A 13,869-nucleotide genomic window follows, 5' to 3' on the forward strand; every position below is an offset into this window, starting at 1 on the left:
GATCACCCCTCATCCTCCTACATTCTATCAAGACTCAAACCTGTCTATCCAGTCTCTCCTCATTACCACAAATGACATTCCCTGCAACATCCTAATGATTCCCTTCTACATTCTCTCTGATACCACATCCTTCCTGTATTTCTTATAGTGTAGCAACAAGAACTGTACACAATAATCCAAGTGCAGTCTAATTAATGTTTTGCAACCTGCTGATGTTCTAATTGAGGTGGAAATGAGTAGTTTGTAGTTTTGTTACTAGGAGTTGAGGAAGGACTTTTTCACCCAGAGAGTTGTGGATTTGTGCTCTGCCTCAGAAGGTAGTGGAGGCCAATTCTCTGGATGCTTTCAAGAAAGAGTTAGATAGAGCTCTTAAAGATAGCGGAGTGAACGGATATGGGGAGAAGGCAGGAACAGGGTACTGATTGAGGATGATCAGCCATGGTCAGAGTGAATTTTAAGTTCCCTGGCCCCCACCGCTTTATTTTCACCATGGATGTCCAGTCCTTATATACTTCCATCCCCCATCAGGAAGGTCTCAAAGCTCTACGCTTCTTTTTGGATTCCAGACCTAATCAGTTCCCCTCTACCACCACTCTACTCCGTCTAGCGGAATTAGTCCTTACTCTTAATAATTTCTCCTTTGGCTCCTCCCACTTCCTCCAAACTAAAGGTGTAGCTATGGGCACCCGTATGGGTCCTAGCTATGCCTGCCTTTTTGTTGGGTTTGTGGAACAATCTATGTTCCGTGCCTATTCTGGTATCTGTCCCCCACTTTTCCTTCGCTACATCGACGACTGCATTGGCACTGCTTCCTGCACGCATGCAGAACTCGTTGACTTTATTAACTTTGCCTCCAACTTTCACCCTGCCCTCAAGTTTACCTGGTCCATTTCCGACACCTCCCTCCCCTTTCTAGATCTTTCTGTCTCTGTCTCTGGAGACAGCTTATCCACTGATGTCTACTATAAGCCGACTGACTCTCACAGCTATCTGGACTATTCCTCTTCTCACCCTGTCTCTTGCAAAAACGCCATCCCCTTCGTGCAATTCCTCCGTCTCCGCCGCATCTGCTCTCAGGATGAGGCTTTTCATTCTAGGACGAGGGAGATGTCTTCCTTTTTTAAAGAAAGGGGCTTCCCTTCCTTCACTATCAACTCTGCTCTTAAACGCATCTCCCCCCATTTCACGTACATCTGCTCTCACTCCATCCTCCCGCCACCCCACTAGGAATAGGGTTCCCCTGGTCCTCACCTACCACCCCACCGGCCTCCGGGTCCAACATATTATTCTCCGTAACTTCCACCACCTCCAACGGGATCCCACCACTAAGCACATCTTTCCCTCCCCCCCCCCTCTGCATTCCGCAGGGATCGCTCCCTACACAACTCCCTTGTCCATTCGTCCCCCCCATCCCTCCCCACTGATCACCCTCCTGGCACTTATCCGTGTAAGCGGAACAAGTGCTACACATGCCCTTACACTTCCTCCCTTACCACCATTCAGGGCCCCAAACAGTCCTTCCAGGTGAGGCAACACTTCACCTGTGAGCTGACTGGGGTGATGTACTGCGTCCGGTGCTCCCGATGTGGCCTTTTATATATTGGCGAGACCCGACGCAGACTGGGAGACTGCTTTGCTGAACATCTACACTCTGTCCGCCAGAGAAAGCAGGATCTCCCAGTGGCCACACATTTTAATTCCACATCCCATTCCCATTCTGACATGTCTATCCACGGCTTCCTCTACTGTAAAGATGAAGCCATACTCAGGTTGGAGGAACAACACCTTATATTCCATCTGGGTAGCCTCCAACCTGATGGCATGAACATCGACTTCTCTAACTTCCGCTAGGCCCCACCTCCCCCTCGTATCCCATCTGTTACTTATTTTTATGCACACATTCTTTCTCTCACTCTCCTTTTTCTCCCTCTGTCCCTCTGAATATACCTCTTGCCCATCCTCTGGGACCCCCCCCCCCCTTGTCTTTCTTCCCGGACCTCCTGTCCTATAATCCTCTCGTATCTCCTTTTGCCTATCACCTGTCCAGCTCTTGGTTCTATCCCTCCCCCTCCTGTCTTCTCCTATCATTTTGGATCTCCCCCTCCCCCTCCAACTTTCAAATCCCTTACTCACTCTTCCTTCAGTTAGTCCTGATGAAGGGTCTCGGCCTGAAACGTCAACTGCACCTCTTCCTACAGATGCTGCTTGGCCTGCTGCGTTCACCAGCAACTTTGATGTGTGTTACAGTGAATGGCAGTGCTGGCTCAAAGGGCCAAATGGCCTACTCCTGCACCTATTGTCTATTGTCTATAGCCGTGACACATAGGTACTTCACATAGTTCTCTACTAGCAAAACTGAGTTCTGTTCTGTCACCTTATTTCTTACAAAATTGTTTCCCTGTAACAACTTCTTCACATTCATGATCTCATTTTGCCTTATTTCCTCTACCGTGCACCACTAACCTTTCCCAAGGTGTTTTTTAAAATCTGCTAATTTCTTTGTTGCAGCTCAGTAAATCCTTTAAGAGGTACTGTTCAGATTTTCCCTTCATTACCCATTTGCTTAAATTTCACAGTAGAAGTTTTGAAAAATTGAACACATCCAGTCACAAGTAATTGTTCAAATCATATCTTTTACCTAATTAGATAATAATTCCCAGTGAAATTTGTGGTTTCTTTAGTCTCTTGGCATCAGTGCAATATCTTATGTTTTTAATCAATGCATTTTGAAACCTTGTGGCAGCCTTCTTAAATGAAGAAGGTCTGTGATTGTCAGGGAGCAGAAGTGAGCACCATTGCTATTACAAAAGGAAAAAGTGCTCAGCAAACTCAAAGGTCTTAAGGTGGATAAGTCACCTGGACCAAATGGACTACATCCCAGTGTCCTGAGAGTAGTTGTTGAAGAGATAGTCGATGCATTGGTCATGATCATTCAAGAATCACTTGATTCTGGCATGGTTCTGGAGGACAGGAAGATTACAAACATCACTCCACTCTTTAAGAAGGGAGGAAGGCAAAAGAAAGGAAATTATAGTTGGCCTAAACTCAGTGGTTGGGAAATTGTTGGAGTCCATTATTAAGGATGAGATTTCGGGGTACTGTAAAAGGAAATCTTGCCTGACAAATCTGTTAGAATTCTTCAAGGAAGTAACAAGCAGGGTGGACAAACGAGAGGCAGTGGATGTTATTTACTTGGATTTTCAGAAGGCATTTGATAAGGTGCCACACATGGGGCTGCTTAACAAGATATAGGCAAGTAACTAGCATGGATAGAGAAATGGCTGACAGGCAGGAGGGAGCGAGTGGGAATGGCGGGGGGGGAACTTTTCTGATTGGCTGCCAGCGACTAGTGGTGTTCCTCAGGGGTCAGTATAGGGATTGTTGCTTTTCACATTGTTTGTCAATGATTTGGATAATGGAATTACATATCTGCAGATGCTAGAAATCCAAGCAACCCACACAAAATGCTGGAGGAACTTAGCAGGCCAGGTAGCATCTATGGAAAAGAGTACTGTTGATGTTTTGGGCCGAAACCGGTCCTGCCGGAGGGTTTCGGCCCAAAACATTGACAATACTCTATTCCATAGATGCCACCTGGCCTCCTGAGTCCCTCCAGCATTTTGTGTGGATAATGGAATTGATGGCTTTGTGGCAAAGTTTGCAGATGATATGAAGTTGGGTGGAGCTGTAGGTAGTGCTGAGGAAGCAATACGATTGCAATAGGACTTAGACAAATTGGAAGAATGGGAAAAAAAGTGGCAGATGGAATACAGTGTTGGGAAATGTATGATAATGCATTTTGGTAAAAGGAACAATAGCACAGACCTTATCTAAATGGGGAGAAGGTTCAAACATCAGAGGTGCAGAGAGATGTAGGAGTCCTCCTGCAAGACTCCCAGAAGGTTAATTTACAGGTTAAGTCTGGTAAAGAAGGCAAATGCAATGATGGCATTTATTTCATGGGGAATAGAATATAAAAGCAAAGAGATAATGCTGAGCCTTTATAAGACACTAGGCAGGCTGCACTTGGTATAACAGTTTTGGGCCTCATATCTCAGAAAGGATGTGTTGTCATTGGAGACAGTCCAGAGGAGGTTCATGAGGATGATTCCGGGAATGAAGGGGCTAACATATGAGGAGTGTTCGGCGGTTTTGGGCCCCGATCGGTCAGGGCATCAATCAATATGGCGAGAAGGCAAGTGTATGGGGTTGAGTGGGATCTAGGATCAGCCCTGAGGAATGGTAGAGCAGAGTTGATGGGCTGAATGGCTTAAGTCAGCTCCTATGTCTTATGAAACTCCAGTTGTACAGCATTATATTTTCATAATTCAACAAATTACATTTTTTCAAGAAAATAGCACATTGTTAAAAACATTGATTTATTCCTTTCCATAGATGCTGCCTGACCTGCTGAGTTCCTCCAGCAATTTATGTATTACAAGGAGATGAACAGTGTTGTAACTAGCCTGCAGTGATTTACTAGGAAGAAAATTTAAGAACTCTCAATTTATTGAGCCACAAGTAAGTATGGATAAATGGATCCCCCGAGGAAAGGGTTTCCACTACCCACTGCTGACCAGAATTGAAATGAGCTTAAATATGAATAGAGATCGCTGCAGCCGTTGAAATATTTGAGAAGGATCACAAGTTCAAAATATACAACAGACTATAAATAGTGCACAAGCTCTTTTACTGATGAATAATACCATTTGTCTCTCACTGCTGTTAAAAATAATACATTTAAATGCTAACATAATTAAACAGTATTATAAATAAATAAGATTTTACATAGTTGGTGTACGTCCATTGTCCCATCATAGGAACAGGTAAATTACAAATAGATCTGTGAAAGTGCTGCTGGCATCGTGACCTTTGTATGTACTCCTGTCAATCTTTATCACCAAAGAGTAGTACCAGAAGTTAATTCTACAAGTAAAGGAAAACACAAAATCCCCTCATTTATGCATATTTTAAACAATGGACAAGAAGGATGCTTTCAAGATGCTTAAGTCTTAAAACAAAAACAAGGATTAATATAAATCTTTTAAAAAACACAAGGATTAATATGATTTTATTGTATAAAACTTAAAACTTCAATTTTCTTTTAAAATACAGATTCTTAATGAGAGTTGAAATATGGCAATTAAAATGACAGCACCAACAAAACTTTACTCTCTTGCATTCACATAGAGATGTGGAAGTAGTTGTATTTTTGTTCTCAGTCTGGCCAAGGTTCAAAAGTTACTTTCTTTCTCATGGTCAATCACGTGGTTTCCTTTAGGTTGAATATGTCTTGCATTACCAATAGAATTATCTACCTTAGATAACCAAAATAACATCAGCATCACCCAGAATATCATCAGCTTCAGATAAGCAATAAACGGTGAAATCTACATGAGCACTGAAATATAAAAGTGGATAGAGTCTAGAAAATGATAGAGAAACCACATCATTAGCTTTCCTTCCACTATTTCACACAAAAAAGTTGATTATTGAACTATAGTTTCAAACCTTCAGAACAAAATATATCATTGTTTTGGGTTATGTATTGGGCAAAGGACTGAGCAGAAAAATTGGGCGGGTATCCATGAATGCTGACGATGTTCAACAATATTAAAGTTGTTCCAATACAAGCATGTAATCCTGCAGCCCGGTTTTCATTTCTACATTGCAGAGGGCTGATCCTTAAATTTTCAAACAATATAACTGTAAATCTGTCCCATACAAAATGAAAGAACATTTTGAATTGATTTAAAACTATGTGGTCAAGAATCTCTACCAACTCATGAAATACAGTTGTTCAATGAATAGAATAGTCTGTACATGGATAGAAATACACATCTTGTGCATCACATAGGAAAAAGTTACCCAACAACGAATGACAGAAAGCATTCCTCAAATTTCCTACTGATAGGGTACTTCAAAGCTAAAATTGAAAAGTTACTGATTATAAACCTGCCAATGTAAAATTATTAAATAAATGCCTTTGATTTAAGAACTACTGCTTATGTCAGTTAGCGCTAACATTGTACCTGTAAAAGTCAAAAGCCTGCCATGCAAATAAGATCCCCATGTACTGAATACTGTTCGAATATTTTTGGGTCTCGCACTTAACAAAAACAAGTAACTGAGCACCAATGTGCTTCAAGTGTGTACTTACAGCAAGAGTATCATACGTGTCATCAATTGGACTACATATCCTATTCCATGCAAATTAAGCTAGACACCAGGTATGCAGAATACAAATTTATACAACAACCCAAACCAAATGCAAATATCAATTACAACCACTTTTCTAAGTTGAAAGTTTTTAATGATATAAATGCTAAAGAATCAAGGTCCATGAGCTGCTGATGACATAATACTCCCCCCCAAATGCAAAACAAAACTAAAAAACAAACCGTTAAGTTGAAGGTCAATGTAACTTGTACAGCAAGGTATTGATGCAGAAACCTTAAGCAACCCCCCTCAGAAAAAATTATATTACAATTTAGTAATGTGTCCCAATATAATTAGTAAAAGCATTATCAAAACAAAATTTGACACCAAGCCATATAGATATTAGGGCCAGTAATCAAAAGCTTGTTGAAAGTGTTGCTGGAATGTCATAAAAGGAGAAAATCAGAAACATAGAAGACAGGTGAGAGAATGCCAAATCTTCGGCCATCGTCGAATAAGAGTGCAAATATCTCAAAAGTATTGAGCTCGGGTGATGCTAACCTCACTTACACGACTCTCCTGCTTGCTGACCTGCTGATAATGCAATGCTATTGTTTTTAAAATTCATTTTCAAATCCTTCCAGGGCCTTACATTTACCCATTTCAAATCTCTTTTAAAATATTTGATAAAGCTTTATCACCTACCTTAGTACCTTCCATATGACTCGGTTGATTTTTTTCAATAATTTCCTGCTAAGTGTCATGGGACATTTTATTACATTAAAGATGCTCATTAAAGATGTTTTCTGGTTATCACGCAACTTAAGAGCATTTGAACTCTAATGAAGGAATAACCTGATTGGAGGTATTTAAACAGGACAATGGAAACTTAAATCCATTGACCTTGTGAAAAGCTCTCAATTCATTAACCCTTTAATTCCATTGCTGGATTTTTGAAAGGGGCTCCAGCTGATTTAAAAGGTGTGAAAAGCAGCACACAGAGTGGTCTTAGCCTCCAAAGGATACCTGTACATCTTACGCATCTTTCTCAATGTTAAGACAATTGAATTCTAATTTATTTTGCTCGTGTACTAAGGTTGCAAACAATCTGATACAGCTTCAGAAAATTAAATCCCGATTCCATCAGCTTTATTTTTGTGTCACTGGAGCAAAGTGATGTTTATTTTCAGGTATTATTTATTTATTTTTTATTTAGAGATACAGCACGGTAACAGATCCTTCCAGCACACGAGCTGTGTTGCCCAATTACATCCATGTAACTAATTAACCGACTAATCCATACATCTTTGGGATGTAAGAGGAAACCAGAGCACCAGGAGAAAATGTACAAACTCTTAACATTCAGCAGCAGAATTGAACCTGGGTTGCTGGTACCGTAACAGCATTATGCTAACTACTATGCCCAATCAATATTATGATTTCCATGAGATAAAAGGGCACTAATGCAATTACCAAAAAAGTTCTAGTTTAGTATTTTAAAAAAAACTACATAATTTCATAATCATGGTATGAGTTAATAGTGATAGCCAATTTAAAAATACTAAATAACGTCTGAATTACTTAGTACAAATGCATTATAATTTTAGGCTCAAATGATTTTCTTGAATAAATTTATATGATTCGTCAGTTTTGCTGAAGAATAATAAATGTTATATATTTGCAATTAACTAAATATATTTAAGTGTTATGCAGATAACACCATTCACTACAGCCAACGTATGAAGATGCAACATAAAACAGTAAAAACAAAACAGACATGCTCCCTTTTATTAACCTTCTTCTTTCAAGGGGAAGGTGATGTTGTTGTGCCTGCTGATGCAAGATCACTGAAAAGCAATTTTCGCAGAATGCCAGAATAAAATGGCCCATACACTTGTCTGTTGTATTTAATAATAGAGACATATTGGGATCCAATCTCTTCCAGTTCAGCTTGTATGGGTTCCAGACCTCCCAAAGCAACAGATACAGTCTTCTGATGATTCTCTACATTGAGCAAATTTCTCATGTATAGCTCAATCCGGTTATCTGAAAATTAAAGTGTTTTCATTCTATAGTTAAAATTGATGATGGCTCACAATTTCATCTCAATTTCACAGGTAAGCACAGAAGCAGAAACTCTCAAAACTATTAAAAGTAGAACTAAATTTTGTTTATCTTCCCTCTTCTTAATGCCCAGTCCACCAAATAGCTTTAGAAAAATCTACATACAAAATCAGAATACTTCACATGCTCAAAATTTTCAGTCTCTATCCTATCTGCATTTTAACACACACTTGTCCTAATTAATGCATCCAAAATAATTGCTTTTACTTGTTCCAATAGTATCCATATTTGCTCCTTCAAAGCACTGATTCTGTCCCCACCACCCCGCTCCCCCACATTCCTCCAACTTTTGGTGTCAAAGACTGGCTCACTTTATTTTTTTGAGAAATGAATGACAAAGACGACAATAAAATTGAGAGTACAGAGGAGACTTACTAAAATGTTGCCTGGGTTTCATCTCCTAAGTTACAGAGACAGGTTGAACAAGTTAGGTCTTTATTCTTTGGAACGTAGAAGGTTGAGGGGGGACTTGATAGAGATATTTAAAATTATAGATAAAGTTGACGTGGATAGGCTTTTTCCACTGAGAGTGGGGGAGATTCAAACAAGAGGACATGTGTTGAGAGTTAAAGGGCAAAAGTTTAGGGGTAACATGAGGGGGAACTTCTTTACTCAGAGAGTGGTAGCTGTGTGGAATGAGCTTCCAACAGAAGTGGTTGAGGCAGGTTCGATGTTGTTGTTTAAAGTTAAATTGGATAGGTATATGGACAGGAAAGTAATGGAGGGTTATGGGCTGAGTGCAGGTCGGTGGGACTAGGTGAGAGTAAGAGTTCGGCACGGACTAAAAGGGCCAAGATGGCCTGTTTCCGTTCTGTAATTGTTATATGGTTAGGGACTGCAGAAAATACACCACGTCACTAATATCCCCCAATAACCTTGGAAAGCCTTATAGAAGGGAAACATGTCGGATTCTGGAACTGAGGGCTAAGAAAAATCATTAAGGATGTTGATAAACAAGGAACTGCTGGTTCTGAACCTTCTGCTGCTGAAATCAGAGATCAGAGATTTACAATAAATTGGTACAAAAATCCAAGGAGATCTTGTTTAAATGGGAAGCATTTTATCTGGAACACGGTGCATTAAAATGTGGTGGAAGTAAGTGAACTAAATAAACTGATTGTAGAAGGGAAAATATGCATGATTCTGGGACTGAGGACTGAAACTGTCAGATAGCCTTTATAGCTGGCCCTACCATGAATCAATTGTCTTCAATTTTAATGGTGCTACCAGAAGAAACTGAGCCAGAAACTGGAACTAAGACAAGAAATTAAGAGAGTTATCTTTTCATGAACAGAATATAGATCTGTACTCAAAAAGTTGGGAGATAATGGTACCTAATAGTAAACTATGAGTCAATCAATTCATTAGTCTTATTGAAATTGACAAATGTTGCAAAGGTGCATTTCATTATCATAGCTGTTACTTCCATTAATACTGGAACATAATGAACTTAGGCTAGTCGTGATGGTAAAGATAAGTTTAAAATCATAATAAAAAGTCTTCAATTGTTTCACATAAATATGAAGCCGTAATATAAAACAGTGAATCTAAATTTTCCACTTACTGATTAAGGTGCGAACAGGATTTCGTTCTTCTTTAATGCTGCTGATTTGCCCTGTGAGATTCGCTTGACTTTCATTGTTAAGGTCAGGGTATCCATGTTCGACTAAGGCTTGGTTTACTTCACAACATACCCTTACACTTATGGTTTTAAGTGTTTCTTCAAGATTGAAATTTCTTCACAATATTACCAGTAAAGAAAAACAGTCAAATTAGTGCTGAGTGCATTCGGTTTCAAACTGAATAAATGATTTTCAATGGTGTAACAAACAAAGCCAGACGAAAATTAGGGATGACTTATAAAGACCAGAGAATTATTGAAAAAAGGCAAGCAAGTACAATTCAGCCTAAAAACTGAGCGTAAGAAATTGAAATAGGAATTGACACTCAACCCCTCATGCCTGATATACCATTCCTTAAGGTTATGAACAATCTTTTTTGACAGTTCCTCTTTGCTTCCTGAATTCAATTTATATCCAAAAATCTATCAAAATTTCTTGAATATAGTGACGCTGCTTCCATAGTTCTCTTGGGTAGAAGAATGCAAAGACCGATTACTTTCAGGATGAAAATGTAATTCTTTTCATTTCAATCCTTGGTGGCTAATTCTCTATTTTGAAACACCAGTTCCTGACCTCCAGGCAGGAAAAGGAGTCTACATTTGTACCCGACAAAACCATCACAGGATTCGCCTGTTTCAATGAAATGACCTTGTCATTCCAAATTTGCATTTAGGCCCAGTTCACTTGCTCTTCCCTCAGAGTACACACACTCAGCTGCCAGTCTGTTGTGCATCCTGTGTCAAAATGATTCCCCTTCCTGGGGAGGGGTGATGGAGGGGGCAGTAGAGGTATTAGATTACACCATTCGAAATCCTATCTCACTCACACTGTTAAGTGCTTTGAGACTTTCATAGTTCTCTTCAAAAGCAAACTAGGCTGCATTAGGCCTTTGTTTACTACAGCAGTTTAAATGCACATTCAGTGACAAAATTCAGGGCATCTTTTGCAGGACTATGCAAGCAGCAATTAAAATACGTGTTGAGTTTGTGAAATGTCTCCATTTTAAATGATTTTTCCCTCAAATCTGCTTCTTACTTTTCAAATTAATTTTGTTTGATGACATAAACAGCTGAGCCCAAGGATATCACCCCATTTCCCAACCCAAACATCAAAAACCTAATAAAACTGTTTAGTTCACAAGAGATCACGAAGATGCATCTTGTTGTAACATGACTCCAATACCGAAGTATTGACTGCATGCTTTTTGCTGCAAAAGAACGTAAATGTGGCAAATAATGGAGAAAAAAAACATTCCCAAGCTACGACACACCCCTCAACTCTCTCAGCAGTTTTAAATGCACTTGTACTATCCTAAAAAGGATGGTAGAAGTGAATTCAATAGCAACTCTCATAGTTAGATCAGATGAATATTTGAAAGGAATTTTTTTTTTTAACAATCACATAAATCACAGGGGGACATTTTTGTTGATTTATTTTTTCATATTAAGTAGATGTCAATGACAAGATGGATAATTATTGCTCATTCCCCATCATTGTTGAAATGACAAAGTGGTTTAGAGTCCAGTAAGAAGTTGCTTATTGGCCAGGTGACATAATTAAGGCAAATTGCATTCTCACAGAGTTAGTAATGTTCCAGATCTTTCTCTTTATGAACGTTCATCATGATGCACTACACTGCCCTATCTCAGCAAAGATTTCCTTAATTTGTAATTAAAATTTCAAGGAAATGCGAATCTAAAAAAAGTTGGTAATCATCTCAGAACTTCATTTCAATAATAGGCAAGCAGACATTTATCCCTGACTGCAACCTGATAAACCAATACCATTTGCTGACGTGGCAACTTTTGTACCTCAAATTCCAAAAACAATTACAACTTTAGGACAAACAATGGAAATCAAACTTACCTTTCACTCATGTCTTCAAGAAAGGTAACTAAAATTCTCTTTACTTTGTCACAGAAGCCTGGAAGGCTTGAGAGTGTTGTTCCCCCGAAGTTGCAGATGATCAGCATCAGATAGGCGACAAGTTTTTGCTGGTTAAGTCTTTGCTGTAGTTTTTGGAGACGAGATTGATCAGTCAAAAGAGTCTGAAAAAGAAATACAATTTGAATAGTACAAGCCTAAACATTTAGTTGTGATTAGTGTTCTTGATTAAGTGATTCTACAAAAGATGCTCTCCTGCTGTTAGTTCTTCCTCTATATCTAGGAGCTGCACTTTGCCACAAGGGCAAACACTTTAAAGCATGTATACATTATTACATTAACTGTGTCCTTTCCCAAGGCCTTCTTCTACTGTTGTACTATCATTTGACAGTAACAAGATATTCGTTCTGAAAGGCAAGTTCACAATATCACACACTATGCCATCAGTGGGTCAAAGCCCAAGATTCCCATACAGACAACATTCAATAAAGTCCATCAGCGCAAGTTATTCATGCGTAGTGCTATACAAAGGTTTACAGATCTTTTAGATTGAAAAGCAGAAAATACAAAGCAAGTTAGACATCATATTTCATTGCTTACAAAATTTAGATTCTCCAAACAGCTGCAGAATGCTGGAAGCAGTTAAGTTGATCCTCATAAGCAATGACAAGTGATTTTATGTTATAGAAAGTACAAAGTGAAAAGGCAACAACGATTTATTCTTTTATCACAGAAAAAAAGAAAAATATTTTGAATACCATGCTTTGTGCAGAGAGGCACAAACCACAATTCAGAATATTGATAATGACTTCTTGATAATATTAATTTGGGATAAAAAAAATTTAAACATAGTAAATTACTGCACCTTTAAAAACATACTATAGTACATAAAACTTTTCTGCATCTATTACTCAAACAAACACATTATTCCATTATTTAAAGAACCAAACTAGACGATTTACTTCAGCAGCCAGATTTTTGGTTCTTCTGCAGCTCCCTTTTCATCGGGTTGTTGCCCAGTATACAGTAACTTTCTACTCTGCTGCTTCATAATCTTGACCTCTTCTACTCCACCTTAGTTCCTGTACAAATGACACTACTTATTTTTTTTCCCTACACTCCAAAGACTGAATGTGCCTACCAGAGCTTCCGGTACAAAATCTGGCAGCTTTACTATATGTTTAGGCTCTGAAATTCTAAATAGCAAGGATATTATGACTCCTGGATTAAGGCATGGAAAAGGAATTAAGTCAGTAACTATATCCCCAAATATTATGGAAAGTAGATTAGGAAGATCTTTTATGATATCTGAAGCATCCAGATTGGATAATCTAACCCTAAGGCAATAAACATAATGTTATACAAATTTAGCGATCCAAAATGGATCACAGAGATTTTAAAAAGCGTGAAAAGAAAGAATTATTGCTCCCCTGTGAACTATTTAACAACAGACTAGATCTTGATGTTGTCAGTAAATGCTCTGGCATATATAACAGCTAAAGCAGATTTACACAATTGTTTGCTGTGGAAAGGAAGCAAATGCCCTTCTACCTGCCCGTTTTAGTTGACCTTGCTGATGGTGTAAAATGTCCAGATAGATGTAACTTAAGGTGTAATATTCCCCCTTCTAATTGTGGTGTTTTTTTAAAAATACAAGTCATACAGAAAGAACGAAAGAAATAGTTATTATGTTTCCATTAAGACTCTAAGTTTATCCCATATCCTCAAGAACAGCAGAAAGCATAGAAGTGCTATGAGACCAGAGAAAATTTCAAAACTGAGAATTAAGAGAAGAAAATTTCATTTCTCTAGTAACAAAAGGTTGAAAATATATTTTGCAATGCCAGTCAATTCACTGTAGTTATTCCTGGGCTGAGGAAATTAAAATCTTTTAATGATGGATTCTTCTGCTGGAAAATAAAAATAAAATTGCCGGTATCTATGTGGCACAGATACATTCAAAGTCCCTTTGTCTTTCCCCATATAACCTTTAGGCATAAAATTTGATAAAAGTTCTCAGTTAATTCCTATCCATCTCTAAATCATAAACCCTAAAGGGTCCTAGTTGAAACATGTCAGA

At 38.6% G+C, this 13,869-nt stretch overlaps 1 protein-coding gene across 4 annotated transcripts in view; it reads right to left on the reverse strand.

The window, feature by feature from the left end:
• Positions 1-4,501: 4,501 nt before the first annotated feature.
• Positions 4,502-13,869, reverse strand: part of LOC140186654 (T-complex protein 11-like protein 2) — a 41,459-nt gene continuing 32,091 nt past the window's right edge. For all 4 annotated transcript variants that reach the window (XM_072241057.1, XM_072241056.1, XM_072241058.1 and 1 more), the window contains 3 exons: positions 11,772-11,953; positions 9,848-10,020; positions 4,502-8,205 (listed from right to left, as the gene is read on the reverse strand). In XM_072241057.1, coding sequence (XP_072097158.1) covers positions 7,964-8,205; positions 9,848-10,020; positions 11,772-11,953 — 597 coding nt within the window. In that variant the 3' untranslated portion in view covers positions 4,502-7,963. The remainder of the gene's footprint in view (positions 8,206-9,847; positions 10,021-11,771; positions 11,954-13,869) is intronic.

This window comes from Mobula birostris, chromosome 23 (assembly GCF_030028105.1).
Source record: "Mobula birostris isolate sMobBir1 chromosome 23, sMobBir1.hap1, whole genome shotgun sequence".
NCBI lineage: Eukaryota > Metazoa > Chordata > Chondrichthyes > Myliobatiformes > Myliobatidae > Mobula > Mobula birostris.